Raw genomic sequence first — 27,179 nt, 5'->3', positions numbered from 1 at the left:
TATCGCGAGGCTAGTGACAGAGCTCAGATTGGGAATGTTGTGTTTTTTTTTTTTTTACTCCGCTCGGGCCCGGGGTATTATTATTTTTTAATAACGCAGGTTAAAATATGGGAGATTTACGGGAAATGTCTCTGTTTGTTGATCTCACTTCAATTTTATTTCTGCCTAATTAGATTGTCAAGCAGACAAACTGACTGACACATATTGATACTTGGCATCTGTGTATCAATACAGTATTGCCATGGAAAATATCGCGATACTATCCTGTATCGATTTTTTTTCCCCACCTCTAGCATTTAGCTCAAATCCCCATATAGAGCTGCTTGCATGCCAGTCCTTCCAGAAAAATGCTGAGTTTTTTTTGTGATTGTTGCGGGCAAAAATCCTTGATTATGCGGCACGTTTTCGTAAAAAATGCGATGGAATATGCGGGATATTTATGCAATTTTATGTGATGAAATTGCGGGAACTTACAAAACTGCGGTTTGATGAAAAAGAGGAAAAAAAAGTGATTCCCCCCAACACCCTGCTTTTCGATGATGTTCACGTCGCGTAATTACGTCACTTCATAACGTTCCCATGGCGACAGGGGAAAACGGCTGCTCTTGTGTGAAGTAAACACAACATTTTTCAACTTTCTGTTAAGATATATGTGACTTTTTTGCAACACAAATGCGGGGGTTATGGAATCATGCAAGCCACACATATTATGCGCGGAAATCGGCAATTTATGCGGCGAAAGTGCGGTGTATTTGAAAAAATGCGGCCCCCGCATAAATATGCGGACTATGTGTATATGTATATGTGTGTGTGTGTGTGTGTATGTATATAGCATGCTCTGCAGACTGTCAAGGTGTGTTCAGACAGAAAGCTAAGTGAATTTTGTTTTTATTCACCCTCAAACAGCCTGTACTAACTGTACAGACGTCTGGTAATTTCTCTTTAGCAGATACAGGCTCTCGGGCCCATCAGCTCTGGTCTTTCTCCCTGTCTCTGTCCCCACAGACTGTTGAATAATCACCTCACTGCTGTAAATATTTGCCTGAGACTGCACACTGCTGTCATGTATCTAAATTATTCCTTTCACTGTCTCAGCGATGCAGGTGCTGCGCTCATTTTTGTAGATCGTCCCAGAGAATGAACATCTGTGACAACAGCTGTTTATTGATATACAGGGAGGTTGTTTGGCTGTGCTACTAGCATTATGTTAAGCGGTTTTCAGGCTTGTTTGACTTTTCCCAGAGCTTAGATTACAGTGATGGCCCGACTGGTTTAGGTTTAGGAATCAGACACGCCTGATTCACAGAGACAATATGCTGCTGTTTTGGCAGCTCACCGCGTTTTTGACTCTCTGTAACAAGCCAGCCTGGCCCTCTCTCCCCCTGTCTGTCGTTCTTTTCCTTTCTCAAGCGAATGCCAACTATGTCATCTTTATGGCTTCAAGAGAAAGAATTGGCTGGTTTCCAGGCACCACGATACAGGCTTCCTGTGTGATCCAGTTGAGCTTCCTGTGTTTCAGCAAAGGAAGGGCCGACTCAGCAAAGACAAGGAGTTTGGGGAGGTTTACTGTACAGCAGATCCCAGCTCCACAGACGGAGCCCTCGGCTCACAGCGTCACAGCCAGGCAACCCCGCAAGATCCCCGAAAACCAACAAAAATAGCCTACATGTTAGCCTGGTGGTTGGTGGTAAAAATGCAATGTTCTCTGTCCATCTCTAGGTCTGCTTTCAGAGGATCACCATAAACGGTCAAACAGATGGCTCCCCAAAAATGTCAGCTTTTACAGATGCCTGAGCAAAGCTGGTCTACTGTCAGGTTTACTTCTAAAATGCAACAGTATAACAGTATTGGAGCGATTAAATTGTGTGGAACACATTTCCAAGACTGACACACTGAAATGTTGCCATTTATATTACCACAAGGTTAGTTGGAGGTTTTCCATGTCTCTATGGGGTTGAGGCAGATTTGTTTTTGTGTCTCCTGTGATTTAGTCCACCTTTTTGGAGTGATTGCAGACACCAGGTGGAGAAGAGGAGTCAGAAATAACTCGTTAGCACTGCACAGCTATTTTCAACACAGAGATGGAGCCCCGAATAGTGATATGGACTTGACCCTCCTCCAAAGGTTGTGGTTTTTGCCTCAAATGTTTCTACTGAACTGCTGTGGGAGATGTGAACCCTATTCAATTGGAATGTATTTAGGCGCTGTGAAGAAACCAGAACTGCTTAAATGTTATTGATTTTCTGACTGGAAAAGTTAGAAAGCCCCCCCCCCCCAGAGGTGTATCTTTAGCCTCCTTCATACAAGGGGAATGTTTGCAGGCTTCAAGCCAATATATGTGTATTTTGTGTGGAAAGTAGAGCAGAATCTTCAAGAGCAGCAAAAAGCTGTCTGTTAAGCTACTCATAAAGCTGGCATGTAGGCCATAGCTACTGCCCCCATTATTCTGTTAAACTATTACAGAGTGGATGATTATGGGTGCCTAGCTGAATCATTTAACAGAACACTTTTCATACGGCATGTCCTGAATAAAAAAAAAACATTTAGACCACTTGTACCAACATTTAATTTCAGCTAAACCTTTTTAACACAATGACTTTCACCATTTTAAGCATTGAAGCAAGACAATGTAACTTTTAAAAGGAGATTACATAAGCAATAAAACACACTCTTGCTGAGTTCAGTACACGCGGGGGACCTGCTGCTGCAGCCTTAAAGGAAAATTCAGTTTTTTTCTTTATCTGGCATATTCCCATAATTTAAAATAGAGATTCTGGGTAACGAGGACTCGTGCAAAACAACTTATATCTGGTGGCTAATGTTGGCAAACTTTAGATAGATAATTCCTCTGTAACGGCATTAAAGTTTGCTGCCTTATTTATCTCTCTGCAGGGCTCAACGCTAACTTTTTAAAGTGGTTGCCGGCTTGGCAACCAGGCATCAGCTTTTGGTTGCCGAAATTGGCAATACAGTTGCCATGTTTTAAACTGCCTATATTTGGAGCAATTCATTTCTTATGTAACTATACCACACATTTTAATGATGAAACAATGAGATAATATCTTGCAATATATTTTCCCATCCCTCTCAAATAGGGGTGCAACGGATCACAAAACTCATGGTTCGCATCACGGTTTTGAGTCACGGATCGGATCAATTTTCGGATCAGCACAAAAAAGGGGGGAATTTAAATGATTAGTATAACAATAACCTTTAACAATAATAACTTCTTTCACCAGTAAATTGCTGTTAAAAGACCAAAACAGATGAGAAAAGGGTATTTTACAATAACTTTGAATGCACCACGAGGTTTACCAGTTTTAAATAAACGCAACACTTTGTCCCGTCTGTGTTGTTTTTTCAACAACAGCAGTAACCATGGTGCTAGTTTGTGTCTATTAGCTTGTAGCTTTAGCGGCAGACTGTTGTACGTCCCACTGTTGGAACCCTCGACAGTAAAATACAGTCACACTTCACACCGTTTAGCTGTCAGTAATTTAGCCAGTTACTACTGTAGCTAACGGTAGGCTAATGCTACTTGCTGCCAAGTGTAAGTGTGTTATTAGTGTTAACTAGCGTGACACGCAGCGAGCTTTCTGTTGCCTGTTACTACGATTTCGGAGCATAGAGAGCAGCGCAGACATTTAGGTGGCACTGTAATGAGGCACCGAAATCCGCGTTGCTATTCCGTCCGGTTAATACCAGGCACCGGTGCCATATTAGGATTTTAACATGCGGCGTTAACGTGAACAGAAAATTGCGTTGCCTGTATGTTTTCACGGCAAAGCTGAAGTGTTTTGTGTTGCGCACAAACGTAGTGTTTAAACTTTACGGAGACAACCAAATAAAATATTGACTTCTTTTGAAATAAGATTTTCCACTTTTGTAAGTTTTTGGATTTGAAAACACAAATATTGAACAGGTGGTTGCCAAAGGGGGCAACCAGAGGCCACGAAATGGTTGCCAATTGACACAATCTGGTTGCCAAGGGCAACCGGGCAACCGCTACTGTCGAGCCCTGCCTCTACTGGTGCTTCCGTAAAAATATATGTTTTTTAAACAGGTCACGATAAACATTTAATGAATGAATTAAAATCAAATGTGCTATTATCCTGTGATTGTTACTTCTGAACTTATTGGCTGCTGTTCAGCAAATGTAAAATATTGCTCAATCCAGTGCCTCATCACACTCAGAATGTTACTTTGCTTGTCTTACCTGTGTTACAAATTTTGTAAAATATGTTTAAAGTGCTCATATTATGCTCATTTTCAGGTTCATAATTGTATTTAGAGGTTGTACCAGAATATGTTTCCATATTGTTGTACTGCACATTGCTGCAGCTCCTCTTTTCACCCTGTGTGTTGAGGTCTCTGTTTTAGCTACAGAGTGAGGCATCTCACTTCTGTTCCATCTTTGTTGGGAGTCGCACATGCGCATTAGCTAGGTAAGGACTACTAGCCAGTCAGAAGCTGAGTATGAGGGCGTGCCCTGACAGTACCTAGGTAAGGACTACTAGCCAGTCAGAAACAGAGTATGAGGGCGTGCCACACTAGCAGCTAGGCGAGCATTATAACGTGTGTTACACGTTTGTCTCTGAAGTAAAGGCTGGACTACAATAGCTGTTTGGAGCAGTTGGTGAACAGTGGTTTCTGTTGGAGATGGTAAGTCCCTTTGGGGGGGACTTTGGGCTTTTTCACTTTGTAAACCAGGGAAAAGCCAAAAATATGAGCACTTTAAGGTACTATCGGTGCTGACATTATCTTGATAGCTATTTTTCACAACTGTGCAGAGTAGTTTTTATCATTCTAGTGCCCTAAATCTTGAAATATGAAAACAGAAATAGAAGCCTATGTCATTAACATCTGTGTATATTTCTTCGAGGCTAAAAATAAAGGATGCCAGACTGAATCAGACTTGATGGAAACTCTGTGGCATCGCTTCTCCTTGCTCGCAAGTTCCACTCCAACTCCTAGCTGTTCAATACAGTTATCACTTTTCCTTATATCTGACAAAGCCTCTTCTATTGAAGAAACCGGAAAGCTCATGTAATGTGAAAACTATGATGACATTTTTTTTCTAGGCATTTGTGTCTTCATTCCTTTCTCCTGGAGTATTTTTCTCTTTTTTTTTTTCTTTTGTGGAAAAATCACATTGGGTTGTCGGCCAGTATCGATGTCCTAGAGGCAATGAAAGAACCAAAAGATTAAAGACATCAACATTTGCCTCATTAGTATTATTTATCACATGGAGGCTTCTGGCAAAAAGGGGACAGTGATTGGGAACACTTTAAGGATCAGAGCCTCTGTCATGATCTCAGAGGGCAGTCTGATTCATTGCTTTTGTCTGCTATGAGAGGGTCCTCCGGATGGTTGTGGGACGTGGTGGTGGTGGTGGTGGGGGGGGGAAAGAGACACAGACAGACACTGTTTGGCATTCTCCTGCGGTTCTGTCGGGCGGCTTGTACGTCTCAGAGCTCAGACATGTTCCTCTCTGCGCTGTTTGAAGGGTATGTGAAGTCAAGGGGCCACTGGTTTGGCATGGCTCACAGTGGAGGGAGTGAACTGAGCAATTGTGTGGGTGGTTTGACGGAGGAGGGAGAGAGAGAAGGAGAATGGGAGAGGAAACAAGGGGGAGAAAGACGGAGGATGGGAGTAAAGGATGCCAGAGATACTTCACAGACAACAGTGGAGGGACTGAATGCATCTTGGAATGATTTAATTATTAACTTAACTCTAGATCCTCAAAGTCTATAAGTCGCTATTAGCTGTTAATTTTCACTTAGTTGCCTTTACTAAATGAACTCATTAATATGGTATTTACATTGAAAAGGCCTAAACAATCAGACTAATACTGTATAAATGGAGGAGGCATGTTTAGGAATTACTAAATGGCAAACTCAGCAGAGGAGAGTCTGTTAGTTCCAATCCCTTGGACTTCAAGCACACCCTTTCCCCTCCCGAGTTGTGCACCGCCCTTTCCTGTTTTTCCTTCTTTTCCATTCCTTCTTTTCACGGCCAGAGAATAACAGTCATTCTTAGCCCAGACCTTCTCCTACAAAGAGCGCTGTGACTCTGAGCCGCCAGCTTCTTTACTGCTATACTGTGTCTGGCTCCCTGACTCTGCTGGTCATTATTCATGGCAGTGCTTGCTTAGCACTTGCAACAAAGTATTGTGATGCAAATGCAGCTCAGTTTAAAGGAAAGTAAATCCCCTTCACATCTATTGTTTGTTTTGCTCTATTAAAGCTTTAGTGCGTAACTTTTTGACATTAAATTAATTAAATTTTTAGTGAGAATTTTAGCATTTTGGTATGCCCACCAAACATTTCAGGTTAAATGGGATAATGTTGTATCTGCTCCATTCTGTGTTAGTAACGGAGTACGGCAAGGAGGAATTCTGTCTCCTATTTTATTTAATGTTTATGTGGATGAATTATCAAATCAGCTAAATAGGTTAAAAACCGTCTTTCTTGTGGGCAACACTATTGTTAATCATCTTATGTATGCAGACGACCTGGTCCTGCTCTGTCCATATAGTGCTGGGCTGCAGCAGATGCTGAAGGTGTGCTCTCAGTATGGCCTTGATTATGACATAAAGTATAATGCTAAGAAAAGTCACATAATGATAGTTAGAAGCGATGAGGACAGGAAATACATTTTTCCAAGACCTTTACCGACAGCGCTGTAAAATTTACTCTCAAGCTAACATGCTCATAAGGAAGTTTTCCATGTGCTCTGATTCTGTGAAGTGTTCTCTGTTTAGAACTTATATCACACCGCTATACACTGCTCAATTTTGGTCTAATTATAAGAAAAAAAGTATGGTAGCATACAATGATGCAATGAGGCTGTTGCTCCGTGTCCCTAGGTGGCATAGTGCCAGCCATTTGTTTGTGTCCACTAGAGTGCCAACCTGTGAGGCACTCTTAAGACAGCTGATGTTTAGTTTCATATGTCGACTGGACAAGTCAGAGAACCACATAATTGAAGCTTTGGTCAGCCCTGTGAAAAGCTGTTATAGATACACTTCCAGGTTAAGACAGCATTGGTGCAATAGCCTGTATATCCTATGGGTTAATGTGTAATTGTTATGTATTTTTGTATCTCTTTTATATACTGTATTGTGTGTTATATGGACCTTGGTCTGCAATAAAAGTTTTATATTAATGAACATCCATTACATTCAAGCCGTTACCAATTATTATTTGGATGCTATTATAAAGTTGCAAGTAGGCTAATGCTTATAATAATTAGTTAATACTTAATACGTGGTTTATAAAGCATCAAGTAACATTAATTTGGCTCTATTACATCATTTTTTTGGTGATCTATAAAAGAGATGATTATTTGAATATTTGTACACTGATAATAGTGTAATCTAAATAATGTTCACAGATGCTTTAAAAGTATTCATTAACCATCAAGGTATTATAATAATCAGTTGCAACTTTTTAATTGCCGTCCAAATATTATATACATATTCTTTCCAATTGATTTCTTAAAGGTTTACAGATCATTTGGTAATCATCATTTGTGGTTATGAGAGGTGAAGCCGTGGGAGTTCATGGAACATTGTGTGTGAGTTCTATTTGGTTCAGTCTGTTTCGACCAGTTGGTAGCTAACGCTAGCTAGCCAGCTGTCTGCAGATATCAGGCTGATGTCCAGACACACAAACAGCAGGAGCAGACGAGTTAGTGCTAGGGACTTTTCAGTAAAACCAGCCATTAAAGTGGATGTCCGTGCTCTACTTAGTTGAAGCATCTAACCAAGAAGAAAATTACCGTAAGTCTTAAAGTGCTCATATTATGCTTTTTGGCTTTTTCCCTTTCCTTTATTGTGTTATATATATTTTTTTGCGCACGTTATAGCTTTACAAAGTGAAAAAGCCCAAAGTCCCCCCCCAAAGATACCATCTCCAACAGAAACCACTGTTCACCAACAGCTCTGTTGTAGTCCAGCCTTTACTTCAGAGACAAACGTGGTCACTTTGTAACACACGTTATAATGCTCGCCTAGCTGCTAGCGTGGCACGCCCTCATACTCTGCTTCTGACTGGCTAGTAGTCTTTACCTAGCTACTGTGCATGTGCATCTCCCAACAAAGACGGAACAGGGTGAGATGCCTCACTCTGTAGCTAAAACAGAGAGCTCAACACACAGGGTGAAAAGAGGAGCTGCAGCAATGTACAGTACAAAAAAAATGTTTTCTGAAAATTAAACCATGTAAACCCTATCTGATATAACCTCTAAATACAATTATGAACCTGAAGATGAGCATAATATGAGCACTTTAAATTTAGCAGGAAAACAAACTGATTCATAATTGTGAATCGTAACACTTAAACAGTAAGGAAATATCTCAAGATTTGATTCAATTGACTAATCAGTTAAACAAACTGGGGAAATGGGGTTGTGGGAATCAGGGTGTTACAAATAAAGAATCGCTCAGGTAGGATCAGAGCTTTAGGGGTGCCTGACACCCTTTTAACGTAACTTTCTTAAACAATATTCTACGGTGATAACTGTGCCTTTTAACATCATTTTTGCTCTGAGTCACAGGGCCATTGCTGCAAAGGTGAGGTGGTATTAAAAATGAAATTGGAGATGTATCTATGGAAAAGCAGATATTTCCAGTATGCAGTATCAGTGACGTCTGAAAATTAAAGATTAATGTGATTTTGACTAATTGCTGACAAGCACTATTTTCTGAAAATGGCTCATATTGTTTTCGGAATGATGTAAGGCATCTAGATTCTGGGTTTAGTTTCACGATGCTGTGGCATTCCTAAAGGCAGAAGTCCTTAGCTCACAATAGATTAACAGACTTTTTTAATTTTTTTATTAAAGCAATTATTTTTTAGGGCTGATGGGATCAAGTTAAAGGTCCCATGACATGGAAATTTCACTTTATGAGGTTTTTTAACATTAATGTGAGTTCCCCCAGCCTGCCTATGGTCCCCCAGTGTCTAGAAATGGTGATAGGTGTAAACCGAGCCCTGGTTATCCTGCTCTGCATTTGAGAAAATGAAAGCTCTGGAATCTTGCTTCTTAATCTTGCTCCTTAAGAGAATTTGGCCCACCCATAAGAGAGAGACATCATGGCTTTCAAACGAGCAAAGTGGCAGTTGGTCAAGGCCACACCCCCACCCTCCACCTTGCCCCCCCTCTCTCCTCCTCAATAGCTACAGACACAGAAATGGCACATCCTAAGGAAAGCTCATTGTGGGTTTGGCTCTAGTGGTTGTAATTCTGCACCAAGGCTGAATTTTGGGCAAGAGACTTCAGATACAGTATTAGGGGACCACTAAGGTCTATATAAAAGCATCCAAAGAGCACCATGTCATGGGACCTTTTAAGAGGTGCTCCAGCACCCCTTAAAAAAGGGGATAAAAGTGCCCCTGGCATCGTTTCATCATGGGTCTCACAGCTCCCATTTCCCCAAAGAGCAGTAACACTGTTGCAGGTTACTATACTGGTCAGGCAGCGTTCAGTCCCTCAGGAATGCCTGAGTAGCTCAGCCCGTTTTAGTCACGCACCACAGTGTCTGCCATGCATCACCTTCTCCTGCCAACTGATAGAGCTTTGGAAAGCCCATAAAACATTGGGATGCCATTAGTCACAGCTCAGGTGTGTGTGACAAGTGGGCAGGGCGTTGAGGAGTGAAATTTGTGTACACATGCTGGTATCTCCCGGAGAGGCAGGGAGAGTGTGGGAGCTACGTAAACTGTAAGAGAATAACCAGTGCTGCTATGTCTTGCGGTAGTCAGGAAAAACTGTCTGGAATGTATTTTTTATTTTTATGCTTAACCATGGACAAATACATCTGAGCATTGTGGTTGTTATGCAAACCTCTCTAATAGTCCTCATCCCTCTCCTCTGCACATGAGCAATTCATATCTGTGCCACAACCAAACTATTCAAGCTGTTTATGAAAGTGTACTTTTCGCAGCGTGCACTTTTCACACCTCGTGGTTCAGACTGTATAAGTTATAGTGATGTCACTCATTGATACAAGATAATGTTTTTCTTGGCATCATCTTGCTTGTCCAAAATGATATGCGTGTACGGTATCTGAGCATCAGGCCTCCTGAAACTCAGATTTTCCACAGATTGTTGCAAATTGGGTTCTTCCCAACTAAGCTTGTATGAATAACTCAAAACATACTTAATATAGCTAGGAAAGTCAGAATTTGTTTGAAGTGTAGTCAGGATTTCTGAGGACTCTGGTTAACTGCTCCTCAGATCTCTGCAGGGTAAATCCAGACAGCCAGCTAGACTATCTGTCCATTCTGAGTTTTCTGTTGACCGACTAAAACAACCCGAGCACGCGTTCCACCAAAACAAGTTCCTTCCCGAGGTTATTTTGCAGAGGCACCGTTATTGCGTCCGGCGCTTAGCGCCACCCATGACGATTGTGATTGGTTTAAAGAAATGCCAATAAACCAGAGCGCGTTTTTCTCTCTTCCCGTAATGCTGTGTGGACTAGCCAGACCCTCAACCGCAGTGCTGTGGAGGAAGGTCTGGCAATGCGAGACTATCATTTTAAATTAAACTATAATGGATTGCTGCACTATTTAAATATTTGAGTTAATATATTGGTTCAATGGACAAGATGTGTTTGTCAAAAGTTCATAGCAATCAATCTAGTAGTTGTTGAGATATTTCAATGGTGGACGGACTGACCATCAGGCTGACATTGCCATGCCTAAGCCATTTCGCTAGCACGGTTAAACCCCCCCCCCACCCACCCACCACCACCACCTCAGCTGCAGCTTTTCTCTGGTCTTAAACATAGAAAAACTGAATAAATACCCGTTTAAAGAGCAGGAAGCTAACAGGATAGTCAGCCCTGTCTCTGCTTATCTACTAAAAAAATATCAGGTTGGAAACCATGCTATGATGTTGTGGCTATGCACAGCGGTTTCCTGTACAGATATAACAAAGAGAACCCATTTGCCAAAAATTTTTAGTTGTACCTGATAGAATGCATGTTTGACCCAAAACACTAACTTGATCAAAATGATCAAAACTTTTTTTGAGCACTTTTAACCACATCTCACGGTCTTCATCATTAATGATAACGTTTTTTTGGAGGGGTCAACTATATAAACCTTGCAAATGGATAAATGTAATTTTTATGATTGATTTGTGTTTTTCCATCTTTATTCTGGCTTTTTTACGTCTTAAATAGATTTCTGAGGGCATCAGCAGAAAAAAAGAATTCTCTTCAACTTGCTATACCCCCCTCAATTTCTACTCGTGATACATTCATTTTCTGTTAAAATTATGGAAAGTATGGGTCGGCCTGTAGCTCAGCTGGTAGAGAACATGCCCCATGTGGCGGGCCGGGTTCAAATCTGACCCGAGGCTCTTTGCTGCATGTCTTCGCCCCCTCTCTCTCCCCCGTTTCCTGTCTCTCTTCAGCTGTTCTAAATAAAAAGTCCTAAAAAATATCTTTTAAAACAACAAAGTGAAGAAAAAATGTTGCCGGTCACAGACATTCAACTTTGGAATCAACCAGACTAACACATTCATAAAATTCATAAAATGGTACACACAAACAATTTGTTATAGTGGCCACGTTGACCGAAAACCACCTTGAAATGCTGACAATTACGACGTCTTTGGATGTGCACTTTAAGGCAGCATAACATCCTGCTCCTAGACCTTTTGTTGGACTGCTCTCCGTCTGTAGGTTTTTATTGAGCATTCCTGTGCAGCTGCTAAGCTTCGCAGGATTGAAAGCGTGGTTATTTTTCTTAACTTGACACCTGGCTGGCGTTTTGTAGACGTTGTCTGCATTTGAATGATTCCTTGGAGCTGAAGACGAAACCCCAGCGAGAGTGGAAAGAAAATATCTAGTGTGTGGTTTTGTTATAAGAGGAATGTGAACCTAAATTCCTTCATTTTAAGCTTGGTTTTTCATGGAAATCACTTGTTCATTGTGCTTGTACTTACCATACACCATAAACTGCACAAGGATCAAATACTGTGTGGATCTTTTATTTTAGGTCATCACGTAAACATTTTGTGACACAGTTATCCTCTTGAAAGTCTACTAGCTTCAGTAGGGTGTGATGCTGTAACAGAGGAATAACCACGTTTAATGTGGTATTTATCTCACATGGAAGCACAGCACACACACACACACACACACACACACACACACACACACACACACACACACACACACACACACACACACACACACACACACACACTGCCCATGTACAGCAGTGGAGATTCAAGCCAACTGATCTAATCTGGGGGGGCTGTAGACAGGCCGTCTGCCCGTCTGTGTCTATATAAACGGACACACACACGCACACGCACACACACACACACACGCTCACACAGGCACTCAGGAATGCATCACTCAACACCGCGCACACTGAACGTCAGAGCTTCCTTTACCACAGTGTACGGGAATGCAGTCTCTTAATGTAGCCTCTCTAAATAGCCAGCAATGGCCACTGGTCTGAAAAACGAAGAAGAAAAGTTTTTGTCGCTTCATCACTGTCTGTCTAGCTCTAATTTGAACCTCATGCTTTAATACCCAGCGTGGTAGACATTAGCTACTGTGGAGATTCTCTTAGAAATGGTTCCCATGAGTTTGTGATTTATGGTCAAGCGGGATATTGTTTTTACATTCCACATGTTAATTAGATTCGGCCCAGGCCAGTGCACCATAATACAACATCAGACCATAGAATCTGTGTTCCTCTGTAGGAGCCCTCCCAGCTGTCGATTATTAGAACTGCCAATGAGAGCTGATGAGAATTCCAAAAGCGTGTCAATGCTAAATAAGTCTTTTGAGACAGCAGCAGTAGTGTGGAATTTATGATGATAGTTAGGGGTCACTGAAAATTTGTTGTGCAGACTGTAAATATAACCTCAGCTCTGTTCTCATGATTATTTATAGTCAATAAAACTGTACCTTCAAACTCAAGGAAATCTTCTCAGGCAATTTGTAGCCATGCTAGCAGTCGGGCGGTTGGTCTTTGTTTGGACTGAAATATCTCTGGAACTATTGGATGGATTTTAATGAAATTATGTAAATGGTCCCCAGAGGGTGTATTATAATTAGGGATCCAAGCCCGAGGGGGTTGGGAACTGCATTTGCAATGCAACATGGTTCACAGATCCAGTGGAGCTGTTGAACACTATTGTTTTCCTAAGGAATATTAGGGGTCCAAGCCCGAGGGGGCTGGGAACCGCGTTTGCAAAGCAAACTTTTGAGAACTCCTCCTAGGCCGTGCGACTGTTTTGCACGAAACCTGGTACGTAGCATCTCTAGATGGACCTGACTAAAAGTTATCAAAAGGATTTTGTTAAGTAAAACTATGCGCAATTACCGACCAAACTAAATTTCGTAGCTGGCTACCAACGTGAACTTCAGCATATCTCAGCCAAATGAATTGCTTTCCGCACAAAAATTAGTATCCCTATTGCCTTGCCATCCCTGTAGGCTCTGTACCAAATTTGGTGAAGATTGGCCAAAAGGGAGCACTATAATCAACCTATAACTCATTCAATGTAAATGGAAAATTTGCAAAGGCAATGTACTACAGACGTTGAAGCTCACACCTCACAATATTTCCTGACGTTTGCCTCCCCACCGTCGCGCCTTCCTGACATTTGCCTCCCCACCGTCGCGCCTTCCTGACATTTGCCTCCCCACCGTTGCGCCTTGGGTATCGCTTATGGATGCTGGGCGGGTCGTCGGGGGAGACTTGTGCCGAGGAGGCTTGGACCTCGTCATAACTGCTTTCACTTCTAGTAACTTTTGTGATCTCCTAAACTTTCCTCCAGTGCCACCATGAGCTTGAGGGATTTTGGTCAACATCTACTGAATCCATTGGGACAAAATGTGCTACAGACTAGAGCAGCAAAGATTAGTGGATTTAATTGATTAGTTGTCAACTATTAAATAAATCGCCGACTATTTTGATAATCGATGAATCGGTTTGAGTCATTTCTTTATTAAATAAAAGTAAAAATTCTCTTTGTGAGTATTTTGCAGTTTCTTCACTCTTATGACGGTAAAGTGAATATCTGAGTTTTTGAGAACGTCGTCTTGGGCTTTGGGAAACACTGATCCACATATTTCACCATTTTGACTTATCGATGAATCTTTGGACTGACTTTTTCTGTAGCCCCACCATGAGTAAGACGCTTAACTAGGTTGGTTGGTTGGATGGATGGATGGTTGGTCGGCCATTTTGGTCCAGACATACTGTACCTTTGCAGCTATTCAGACATTCGTGATCCTAACATGAATCTCCTGCACCATTATGACATTCCCGTCAGCCTCAGTTGCTATTTGTGTTTAGTGCTAATAATTAAATGTTTGCATAACTAAGATGGTGAACATGGCAAATATTAGACCTGCTAAACCTCAGCATGTTACCATTGTCACTGTGAGCATGCTGGCAAGCTTTTGCTCAAAGCACCACTATGCTTAAGTCCAAGCTCACAGAAGCGCCCCCATAGCATGGCTGTAGACTGCTCACAAATCAGCCCATTAGAGCAGATAAATGTCCTTCAGCTTACTTCTCCTAAGTTAATCAGAAGCTTTGCATCAAGAGTTGGACAAGAGCCATCAATATGGCTGACCAAATGGCCTGCTCACAGACAAGGGATCAATATACATACACAAACAGAGAGGGGTGGACTCTAGGGAACTGATGCTATTTACAGTAAAAGGGATTGTGGGAAATAGGAGGCTGCAGTCCAACCCATGGGCGAGTCAGTGTGATAGTGCCTGTACGTAAATGTGTGCATACACGCTTGGATGTGAAAATGGTCTGAATTGAATTAGCTGCCTGTTAGCCTTAGACCGACTAAGAATAGCCAAACCCCTGCCACTGGATAATTTATTATCTCCAGTTATTACCAAGCCATTTACACATTCAATCTGTCATCTCTCTGAGACGCTCTCGCTCTTCTCGACCCTTTTGTTCAGGAAATTAGTAATTCAAGCATTCAGGCTACCAGGCACACCACCTATTACTGTTAACAAAGAGATAATCACAAATGGCATATTGCTTTCCAAAACAACAGTCGCTCTTTGATGAGACAACAACACATTTAAAATATTTTTTTCTTGTGTGTGTTTTCAGATGGACCTGAAGCTGCTCTTGATATACACATTGTTAGGAGTCTTTTGTTACAGTAATGCTCAGAAAGGTAAGATTGGCCTACATACTGTATTGCCGTAACATCATTTGTCGTTGATGTCAGAATGCATAGTAAACGTATGAGTCATAATGATGACATAATGACCCCCCCCCCCCAGAGAGGGACTCCTGGCTACTTTATCTTAAATATGTCATTGACCAGATATCCACCTTAGCATCACAGAGCGTAGAGGAGAATGGAAAAGACAGAATATTCCGTCTCTGTCTCCAATTACCATCGAGCCACACAGTGTTCCAGATGAACTGATGTATAAACACGGGGGGCTTAACGGGCTGCTTACTTTGCAGGGCCTGTGCTGTGCCACTGCTCCCTCTGACTCTGCCTCCTCCTCTCTTCTCTCTTTGTTTTCCATCCAGAGGGGAACGAGTGCATCAATGCCAATGCCAAATACTGCGGGGAGTGCATCCAGGCGGGAGCCAAATGTGGCTGGTGTAAAGACCCGGTATGTGAATCGAAGCTGTCAGCCATAATCGCTGCTGAGAAATGCAGTTTGATGCCATTGTGGTGCCATTAGGCATAGCCCAAAGCGATAGTGAGCATGTAGTCTTGGATCGTGCTTAATAGGGGTGTGACGAGACGCTTACTCCACGAGACGAGACACATCACGAGATTGGGTTCACGAGAACGAGACGAGACGAGATTTAAAATTTTTTTTTAAAGAAATCCTCAATGATGAAATATATGAATGGAAAATTATTTTTTTATTCAACTGAAAAATCACAAAATGCAAAACAATTTAGGTGCATTTTGAAATCAACTATTAATGATTAATGTTATTTAACTTTTTTTTTTACTATTTTAATGAATTATATGCAGTAAAGGACGTGCAAACACTGCAAAATGTTTTGTATAAACTCTACCAACTGGCTTCTGCCCTGTACAATTTCACATGAGAAATCTAACTCCTTTCCACAAATCGAACATAAAAAATAAATGTGTGGAGGAGTCGCCGAAATCCGACATTTTCCACCACAGAAAATGGCCTCATATCAGCTGCAATGAAAACGCCTATGTCCCTGGTTAGTGCCGTGGCTCTTGAACTTACCGGTGGCAGAGATGCAAAGGCTTTTAGAGTTGTTTGCCCTTTTAATGTTTTCGTCGCGGGTGCAGTAGTTAGTAGAGAGCTGTGGTGGTGCTGTAAGTGTTTTTGCATAGTGCTCGTGTTAGCCGCGGTATACGGCATTTTTTTCTTACAATGTTTACATATTGTGTTCGTCTTGTCTGTCACTCTTTCGCCGTTTATTATTTCCGCAGGAAAACCAAAATGTTGCCACACAAATGATTTAAAAGTGGCAGGGGGATCTTCAATAGTAATTTCACGCTCCATCACGCTGACATCACATCGCCTCACGAGACAACTTTTCACCTCGACGAGAAATCTCGTCACGTTTTAATCTCGCGAGATCTCGTAAAACGAGATCTCGTCACACCCTTAGTGCTTAATGATCATTTTTTTAATGTAATCCATTACTTGTTTAGCCTGTGAAATATCAAAAAATAATGAAAAACACCCATCACAATTTCCTAGAGCCCAAGGTGATGTCTTTAAATTCCTAGTATTGTCAGACTTTTGTCAACTGTCCAAAACTGAAAGATTTTCAATTTACTACAGTAGAGCCGAAAAGGATATTTTTGTAGATTGAATATCTTTTCATTTTGGATTTTTCAGTTGGTCAGACAGTACAGGCAATTAAAAGAGATCACATATAGTGACGAGGGGCATTTTGAAGTGTTTTCTGATGTTTTGTAAAAATGATCACTTCATTCATCAATAAAATAAAAAGTAGAAAATCGATAAGTTGTAGTCCTATTCCTCACATTTGAGAAGTATTTTTGCACAAAAAATAACTAAAATGATTATCAAAATTGTTTTTGATTAATAATTTCAGAACTAGACTAATATGAAGTGATAAAGTCACTATTTTTTGTATTGCACTTTAATAAAGTTACAGGACTTGCGAAATACTTAAAAAATAATGATCAAAATCAGAGAAGTAGAGGCCAAAATATCCTTACTTTTTGTCTTTAGCACACACTTTAGACAAACGCTGCATGCTCCATAATGCAACTCTTAAATGTATGTACAGTATGTAAATGACCATGTGTCACCTACAATGCTCCCAGTTTGTAACATAGGCTTTCTGTTTTAAACTTGCAGTCTCCAAGCCTTAGCCAAGATAAATCTAAAAAAATAAATAATAATAAATAAACTGATAAAGGCTCCTCCAGAGCCACAAAAGACATTATGCAACAGCTTCCACGGACTGAATAGTGTGTCTCATGACAAACCGATTTCCTTTTGTGTAACGAATGGATTGTCCCTTTAATTCTCCCTTTGCTGCTGTCACTTCTCGTAGAAATTCCTGAAACAGGGTGAGACTGTGTCGACCCGTTGTGACGAGCTGCAGTCTTTGATAAAAAGGGGCTGTAGTGATGCCATGATCGAGAACCCACACGGGGAACAGAAGACTCTCAAGAACAAAGCAGTGACAAATCGCAGAAAGGGAGCAGAGAAACTGAGGCCCGAGGACATCACGCAGATCCAGCCCCAGAAACTCAGCCTCACCCTCCGATCTGGTGAGAATACATTTGAGCGAAGCTTTTTCTGAAGCTGTTCTTACCTTCTTTCGGATTTGATTAGTCCACTTTGGCAATTTTGTTTTAACAACGGTAACTTTATGTAGGTGAGCCTCAAACTTTCAACTTAAAGTTCAAACGAGCGGAAGATTATCCCATCGACCTGTACTACTTGATGGACCTGTCCTACTCCATGAAGGACGATCTGGAGAACGTCAAGAACCTGGGAACAAGTCTAATGCTGGAGATGTCAAAGATCACCTCTGACTTCAGGATAGGTGAGGATTTTCATTATGGGATGTGTGATCACATTTGACACTTTGTTTCTTTTTGGGGCAAAGAAATTAAAAGCTTTCACTGTCCCACTTTGGTTTTGGTTATTTAATAAAAAATGACAAGAATACACGTTTAGTAGCCAAAAAAGCAAAAAAAAACATACTCTTGAAACCATTTTGGTCATTTCCAGTCACCAGTTCTTCTTCTTCAAGTACTTTGTAGATCAGAGGTTTTCAAACGGTAATATTTACAGCAGCTGTATTGCCTGTAACAGCTCATAGAATTATGTTTTCAGTGTTGTCAGTTTAATCAGAACACACAGACATGATACATGTTTAGAATCAGTGTGACTTACACTTTTTTAAATAGAATAGAATATACTTTATTGTCCCCTAGGGGAAATTTGTCATGGACTCAAGAGTGCATAGTACATAGTAGTAGCTGCCATTACAGACAATAAATACACGTACAAAAAATACAAATAACAGCTAAAAAAATTTACACATAGGCTACATAGACACAGAAATAAAAAATAAAATGCAGAACACCAAGTTATTGCACACTTCTCCGGCCTGTCTATTACAAATCGTACAAATCTATTTAAAATTATAAAGGATATCATCGACAATAAACTTCCATAAATCAACTTAGAAATCACTGCCTCGGCAAAAAAAAGACAGGGCTCAAATTGTAGCCTGCAGCCAGCACAACTGGCTGTTTACACCCTCCAAAGCTCCCAAATTCTGGGAACCGTTATTCCAAAACCTAAAGAATGATCTCCCCCAAATAGAAGTAAGACAAATGATAATATTAATTTGATAATAATACATTGACCTGTAGTATTCAGGGGAAAACACTTTTATCGTGACAGCAGTGTGGGGTGTACAGGTGATGTCTTGATTTTGTCTGAGGGGGTCCACAGTATCAGACTTTGAAACCCCCCTGAGGTAGATTGACTGTCCTTGTTTTTTCAGGTGTCCTGTTGTCTTGTATTTAGTGCCACCCAAGTTTGAATGCTCTTTTTGTGACCTGCACAAACAAACCAAAGAATCCCCAGAGAGCTCATCAACATACTCTCAACTCATTTGGTGTCAACTTACCCATAAGATTGATTTATGGTCCTGCGGAGGCTCCGCGCAGAGCTTTCACCGTAGCCTACGTAAGTGGCCTGAAGTTAATACTTGTGCATTGTTCTCTTTAAGAGAATAGCAGGGCCTGTGTGTGTGTGTTAGAGCGAGTGAGAGAGTGACGGTTATTAGTTTCGGAGGGAGTAGCGACTCTAGAGTCATAGTGAGAGAAACAGTGTGTCCCCTGTTCTTTCTGACCACGGTGGGAAATCTGTAGCAGGAAAAGTTAACCCTCTCCTTGATTTCATGTTGTTTTATGGAGAAGGAGAACCAGGAAATGAGTCGGGAGGAAATGCAGCGCTACCAAGCCACGGCAGAGAGACGTGCGTTGCCGTGACGTGTAGTTATATTTTTCGAGAGGTGCACATCTGGCTACGGCGTAGGGTCGGTTTACGCTTTAGACGAACGCACCCAGTCCCAAACCAAGCATCTTGTTAAGACTATACCCATAGCACTTGTTGACTTTTTTTTTTTTGCTCAAGTTGTTTAAAATGAAATTCTGAATCCAATTGTCTTTCACAGGTTTTGGCTCCTTTGTGGAAAAGACAGTCATGCCATACATCAGCACTACCCCGGCCAAGCTGCTAAACCCATGCACAGGCGACCAGAACTGCACCAGCCCGTTCAGCTACAAGAACGTGCTGAAGCTGACCAGCGATGGCAAGAGGTTCAACACCCTGGTGGGCCAGCAGCACATCTCCGGAAACCTGGACTCTCCTGAGGGGGGGTTTGATGCCATCATGCAAGTGGCTGTGTGTGGGGTAAGCAACAACAACAACAACAAAAAAAAGAAGAAAAAAGCTGTTTCCCTTCAGCAATCCTGTGGGAAATAATCATTCTCAGGTTTCTCAATTAAAAGGTAAATTTCCCACAATTTTTTCGCACTTGCTTGGAGGGATACAGCACCAATAAATGCGTTTATGGGGTGATGTGTGAAAAGGTATTTTATAAGTCCTTGGTGTTTACAAGGAGAGTTTTGGATGCAGTAATAGTTCATGTGTCAGATTTAGGGCTGTCAGCATTAACGCGTTAATCGCAACGCGATTAAGGGCCGAGCATAACGCCTTCACCGCATTAATCGCATGCTGTCCTTTATTAATTTATTTTCACTTCACTCGGCTTCACGTCGTGCCTAACAGGCTACTATTTTGACCCTTTGCCGCACCTTTACATATCATCAAGCTGTCACACTTCCTCTTAACACATCCTCCTGCTGCTGGCTGCAGGCATGATTGAGAAATGCAGCAACAACACAATTCTGAATGGCGCTTTTTATTTTCCAAAACTTTGATAGATACAAGATACACTGGTAAGAATTGCTTTCCATTGTTAATATGTACTTAAAAACAGTTCTGAAATGCAAAATAATAGAATTTTAATCATGTGATAAAACATGCGATTAACTATAGAAATTCACGATTAAATTTCTTTTATCGTTTGACAGCCCTAGTCAGATTATAAGATGGTCATATTCTCCCTTAGCTTTTATAGAGAGGATATATCGCTGTTGGCAGACAATTATTACTTGCAGTTTGAGTGTTTTGCTTCTCATTTCTCAGAATCATATTGGTTGGAGGAATGTGACTCGTCTGCTTGTGTTCTCCACTGATGCTGGCTTCCACTTTGCCGGCGATGGCAAACTGGGTGGCATCGTTCTGCCCAATGATGGAAAATGTCACTTGGAGGACAATGTGTATACCATGAGCCACTACTATGTAAGTTGCTCAGTATTGTTTGGCCTACAGTGCTACTCGTGTTAACTGTGTGTTACAATGACTATGTGTGCATATCCAAAAACCTGTTGGTATCCAAGTCTTTGATCATGTTTAAAAGTAGCCGTGTTTCTCCTTCTTATCGGGTCTGCAGCCCTGCAAACTGTCGGCTGCTTGGTTTGTGTACAGCAACCATAGCAACGCACAGAGCTGACCCTAAGCCTGCGGTACAAACCCTGGTTGAGAAGTATATTCTGAATGTGTTCTATACATGTCTGAAAAAATGCTTCTAAAACCCAAATAATACAGGAATATCCCACATGTCTTAAAGATTGGAAAGATCCAGGACTTAGCCAAAAAATGTGAACATTGACAACTTCTCTGTCCCTCCCCACTTTCCGCTAAAGCCCAAAACGGTCTCCTAAGCCCCTCCCCCCACAAGGGAGAATGAATCTGTGTGCGTGAGCAGTGACTAACACGCAGTTAGATAGTTAGTTTTATAAGTCTTACCTACTGCACCTTTAATTGGAAAATGCAATATTCGGAAAAAGGCCTTATTCGGAATATCCAACCGGAATATGCTGTTTACATGAACTGTATCAAATTTGGAATATTGTCATACTCGGAATATTAGTGGAATATTGGTTTGCATGTAAACGTACTCAGTGTAAATTTTACTTTTCACCTCCATCCTGTTTTGAAGGACTATCCCTCCATTGCCCACCTGGTTCAGAAGCTGAGCGACAACAACATTCAGACTATCTTTGCAGTCACAGAGGAGTTCCAGCCCGTTTACCAAGTGAGTCCTCTCTCTCTACGTGATACAATTTAACTTCACTTTTATCCCGTTCTTTTTGAGCACACTTCCTGCATTCCTCATTCCTTCTGCGTGTGTGATTGGAAGTAATCCAGTGCGTACCTCTGCTGCGAATTATGGATCCCCATTCAAGCTCTAATTATTTCCTTGTGTCATGCCGATGCTTTTCAGGCCAGTTCAACCCAGTTCCATCTGAATTTAATAAAAGTTCTTTCTTTTACGTAGCCTCACAGTAGCTTCAGTATGCTTCAAAGCCAAATAACAAATCCATGATTTCAAGGTTAAAATCAATGTATTTATCTAAATCTGCAATTAAAGGTGCTCTAAGCGATGTTGGGTGAGGGCACTTCTTGTTGACGTTCGAAGTATTTTCAAACAAAATGTTGGCTAACTCGCCCCTTCCTCCTCCTCATCCCGTCCCCTCCGCCTCCCTTCCGCGCACTAACCCCCCAACCCCCACCCCCAAATCCTTCTTGTCGGTTATTGGCTGGAACACTGTTTGTTATGTTTGGTGGTGCAGGTTGGCCAGTTTGTTTTTGTTGCCGTTTGTGGAGCCTGGGCTGTCTACAGAGACCGCATTTTTTTTACAGTGTGTTGAGGGGAAAATGTTGTAGTCTAAAAGAAACGTGTGACATTGCTTAGAGCACCTTTTAAATGGCTAAACCAGTATACATGTATTTTCAGGCTGTAATGAAATGCACAACAGTCTTTAAAAGTTAATAGAAAAATATTCTCGATCCTGTGTTGTTGCTAATAGAGATTCAAGATATCTCAAGATTAACAGAGCTTGGATTTAGCTTTATTCTAAACTTTTTTTCTTCTCTTCTCAGGAGCTTAAAAATCTGATACCAAAGTCTGCAGTGGGCACTCTGTCTGCCAACTCAAGCAATGTAATCAACCTTATTATAGACGCTTACAATGTAAGTACACTGGCAAGAATGGTGATTTTCAAGCACCCTTGTTAAAAACAAAAATGTATTACTCACATGAACCACATGAAAGCATTCAACATTGTGAGTTGGACCAGTCAAAGATTCTTCCACACACATATTCTCATTTAATACTCAGCTAATCCTTTGTGTATCGGACGCTGTCAAAATAAAGCTACCAGATGACATTCCAACATTTCGTGTTGTTATCTCTTGTTTTTTTTTGGCAGTCTCTCTCGTCCGAGGTTATTTTGGAGAACAGCAAGCTTCCAGAGGGAGTGACCATAGCTTACACGTCCCGCTGTAAGAACGGAGTGGTTAGTGAGGGCGAAAGTGGACGCAAGTGCTCCAACATCTCCATCGGAGATGAGGTGAGGATTAGAAAATTGCTCTTTTTTTATTTGTTGTTGTATTTCGCCAGTAGATGATTAACCCTGTCAGTTGTCATTGAGACACTGAAAATGTCCAATTAAATGTACAGTAGATCATGAAAAAGGTATACATGCAATGCCAATGAATGGTTTCTCAGTAACACACAGTGGAGATCATAGTGTCTTTTCATTTGAAACATGTCTTGATCAGTACAGACAGACTTTATACTGGCCACTTACAGTTCCTAACCTTTACGTTAAAACAGAAATATCTTGTTTTTCCTGTTTTTATTTCTTTATTTTGTCTTCTTTTATTGGTCTTAAACTCAATGGCAAGTAATGTTACAAATTTGACATTTTAATTTGACACCTGAAAATCCTCACCTTTTTAACTAGACGTGTCTTTCCTTGCCATTAACTATAGATGCACATTTGTTAACGTGTATCTTGGCGGCTATGGCTCAGGATGTAGAGCGGTCGTCTACCAATCAGAAGGTCTGTAGTCTACATGTTGAAGTGTCCTTGGGCAATTAACTGAACCCCAAATTGCTCCCAATGGCTGCGCTGTCGATGTGTAAATGTGCGTGAATGTTTCTCTGATGAGCAGGGGATGAGCTCTGATCTGAAATGGAGGTTTCTTTTTTCACTTTTGTAATTCACACACTGTATTGCACAAAAACTACACCTTGTGTTGATCTACTGTACCTGTAGGCGCTCAGTCACTATGGTTTGTTTTCTGCCCAGCGTCAACGTTAACTAATCGACACAACTACTTTGTTTTGAGATTTTCACAGATGTGCGACAAACTCAGTATTTTGCTCTCTGAGTCAGGCTTTCCCCTTTTCGTCCCTTCATTCCTAGGTGATGTTTAGCATCAGTGTGACATCTAAGGGCTGTCCGAAACAAGGCAAGCCTGAGATCATCAAGATAAAGCCCCTGGGATTTACGGAGGAGGTGGAGATCACCCTCAACTTCATTTGTGAGTGCGAATGCAACAAGGACGGTATCAAGAACAGTCCACTCTGCCACTTTGGTAACGGGACCTATGAATGTGGAGCCTGCAAGTGAGTCTATGACCATTTCCACAATCTTTATTTTACCATACATCTCTCTTACACGGATAAAATATCCAGAACCTTTTAAGTCTCATGTTCAAGCTTACTTGGATTTCTGTTTTAGTGTGAAGAAGTGCTTCAGAATCACACCCTTTCCCCTTGTCTCAGGTGTAATGAAGGACGCGTGGGCAGACAGTGTGAATGCAGCAGCAACGATGTGGCCACAGAGGACATGGACCGGACCTGCCGCAAAGACAACGGCACCGACATCTGCAGCAACAACGGAGACTGTGTGTGCGGCACATGTGAGTGCAAGAAGAGGGACAACCCTGAGGAGAGGTACAGCGGCCTGTACTGCGAGTGTGACAACTTCAACTGCGACCGCTCTGGAAACAAACTGTGTGGAGGTGAGTGTGACAGCTCCACAGAGAAGAATTGAAGCGATGAAGCCATCTCGGCACGTAGGCTTCATAGCGCGTTCCATTTGTACTCGGAAGTTGGAATTTCCGAGTTCAAAGTCGGGAACTCGCCTCCCCCGGATTTCCGAGTTGGGAAAAGTCGGACAACCTCACAGTCCCCCGAGCTTAAAATCCAACACGGCTGCTCCGCGCATCAACAGTAGTGAAAGCTGTAGTCATATACAGTTTTATCAGCACTTCAGACTTATTTGTATCTCACTAAATCAGTTGTACACACAGTCCTGTCCAACTTCTATCTGCAGACAGTGACGCTGTTTGAAGGGGTGGGGGGGGGGGATCTATACAGCATAGTATCGCAATATTTTCCGTGGCAGTACTGTATTGGAATGGAATGGAAATTGATTTATTTGAAACAGGGACAATGCACAAATAAACATTAAACTTGTTAAACAAGAGAATATGTCTTGGGCCAGGTTATAGCAACAATTGCAAATTTCCACCTGTAGTCCCTGGGCAGGTATGACAAATTTAAAAAAACAATTAACAATTTTAAATAGAAATTTCACAGGACTATAAATGACATGGTATCCATAGTAATTAAAAACAAGCAGTTTAGCAAAAACAGGGGCGCCATCAGCCCACTCACTCTCTCTCCCCCCCCCCTCCCAGCACACACACTCAAACAGTTCAGCAGCAGCTTAGGCACATTAGAGTACATGCAACTCTAGACACTCATTCATACAAGAATACACAGACACTCACACACACACACACACACAGACACACACGTGTATGAACACAGACAGCAAGTATCGATCTATTATTATATATGTTTTGGTCAGTTTGTCTGCTCGACAATCCCATTTTGCAGCAATAAAATTGAAGTGAGATGAACAAACAGAGAAAGAAATGTATCTTTTTAGATAAAACAGATGTTGACAAAGTTTCCTTTTGGGGACATCATTTGAAATTGGGACAATTTTGAAGTTGGAAAATTGCAATATATGGCAGAATGTTGCAGTTGTTTAAAAATCGCAATAATATCCTATCGTGACATAAGTATTGTGATGATATCGTATCGTGAGGCCTCTGGGGATTCCCACCCCTAGCTGTTTGTATGCACAAAAAAATGGTTATCAACTGGTATTGCTAACAATGGCTAACCTGGCTAGAGCAAACCCCATTGTGAATTCCGACAAGTCAAATACAACGCAGTCAACTCCGGTGTGACGTCATTCCCAGCTTCGGCTTTCTTTTCAGACTGTTAAATGGACCTAAGATGATGTTTAGAAGGGGGAAACATTTTTTTTATTATTCCCTGTCTACTTAGGGCATGGCCGCTGTGAGTGCAGAGTGTGTATCTGTGACCCCATGTGGACCGGGAGTGCCTGCGATTGCTCTCTGGACAACAGCACGTGTATGGCCAGCAACAAGCAGATCTGTAACGGCCGAGGAACGTGTGAATGTGGCACTTGCAAGTGCACTGACCCCAAATTCCAGGGTCCCACCTGTGAAACGTGCCCTACCTGCCCAGGAGTCTGTACTGAACACAAGTAAGTCTGAAATGAAGATGTGTCCATATACACATATCCCTCATATCTTATAGTACACTGTAGTCACTCTACAATGCTTGTTTGCTTATTGATAATGGAGAGGAGGAATGGTTACAGCGATCCATAACTCTTTTAATACGCATGAGGCATTTTAGTGCATTGACAAAAATCCCAAACTAACCTTTCAAACCTTAAAGGTATAATATGTAACATTTATGTAATAAACTGTCTAAAAACGCATAGACCTATGTTTTATATATATATATATACGGTATATATATCATCAAGCTTTGACTTGAATGGCACGCCCTGTGAGCAATCGCGGCCATTCAAGTCAATGCTTGATAATCCACCAGCTGCGCCACTGCGCATCCCAGAAGCGGGCGTGAAGCGGCTCTCCGCTCCGCTAAAGATAAGCGCCAGGTCTATTTTCCCCCGAGCCGCGGGGCGTTCGGACAGCCAGGCAGGAAGTGAATCAGCGAGAGCATCCAGTCGGTTTTCCAAAACACAACTGATAGTTGTCTGTACATCCATACATCGCAAAGAGGAACTGCTGATAGCTATTTCGGCAGACTCGAGATGTAGCTAATTAACCAAAATGGAAACAAATAGGGGTAAAAAAAATAAAAGCCAACTAATGTAGCCCACAGCCCTCAATTTGTCTGAGTGGGGCACCACAGACTTTGAAAATCCCTGGTCTAGAGTAACTATGACAATTTCTGGAATGTTAATGTTGAATGTAAATCCATTTACCTGCATTGTTCTGGAGTGGAGGAAATATATGGAGACATATATCTCAAAACCTGTAAAAGTAAAAACTAAAAACTCGTCATTATTACTAGAGATGGTCCGATACTGATACCAGTATCTGTATCAGCTCCGATACTGCCTAAAACGCTGGTACTGGAGCTTTTGCAACGATCCGATACCACATAATAAAGCCCTAAAGAAAATCTACTTTAAAGTAGTTTATTTATGTTCTTTGACTGACATAATGTCAAACTGGATAATAAAAGAAAGTTCTGTGGCATTCATTGTTTATGTTTAACCTGAGCCAGACCGACAACAAAGATAAAAAATCATATCACATCCATACAGGGATAGTATTATACAGTTGTTAAACATAATAAAATATATGACAC

At 41.4% G+C, this 27,179-nt stretch overlaps 1 protein-coding gene across 2 annotated transcripts in view; it reads left to right on the top strand.

Moving 5' to 3' along the window:
• itgb1a (integrin, beta 1a) overlaps positions 1-27,179 on the top strand; it is a 43,216-nt gene that overhangs the window by 8,099 nt on the left and 7,938 nt on the right. For both annotated transcript variants that reach the window (XM_039790233.1, XM_039790232.1), the window contains exons 2-13: positions 15,123-15,189; positions 15,558-15,643; positions 17,559-17,778; positions 17,886-18,056; positions 19,704-19,942; positions 20,741-20,896; positions 21,597-21,692; positions 22,541-22,630; positions 22,870-23,010; positions 23,872-24,074; positions 24,234-24,472; positions 25,815-26,037. In XM_039790233.1, the coding sequence (XP_039646167.1) occupies positions 15,123-15,189; positions 15,558-15,643; positions 17,559-17,778; positions 17,886-18,056; positions 19,704-19,942; positions 20,741-20,896; positions 21,597-21,692; positions 22,541-22,630; positions 22,870-23,010; positions 23,872-24,074; positions 24,234-24,472; positions 25,815-26,037 (1,931 nt within the window). The remainder of the gene's footprint in view (positions 1-15,122; positions 15,190-15,557; positions 15,644-17,558; positions 17,779-17,885; positions 18,057-19,703; positions 19,943-20,740; positions 20,897-21,596; positions 21,693-22,540; positions 22,631-22,869; positions 23,011-23,871; positions 24,075-24,233; positions 24,473-25,814; positions 26,038-27,179) is intronic.

This window comes from Perca fluviatilis, chromosome 22 (assembly GCF_010015445.1).
Source record: "Perca fluviatilis chromosome 22, GENO_Pfluv_1.0, whole genome shotgun sequence".
Lineage (NCBI taxonomy): Eukaryota > Metazoa > Chordata > Actinopteri > Perciformes > Percidae > Perca > Perca fluviatilis.
The sequence above is the reverse complement of the archived record's forward strand: the minus strand, read 5'-3'. Positions and strand labels throughout refer to the sequence as shown.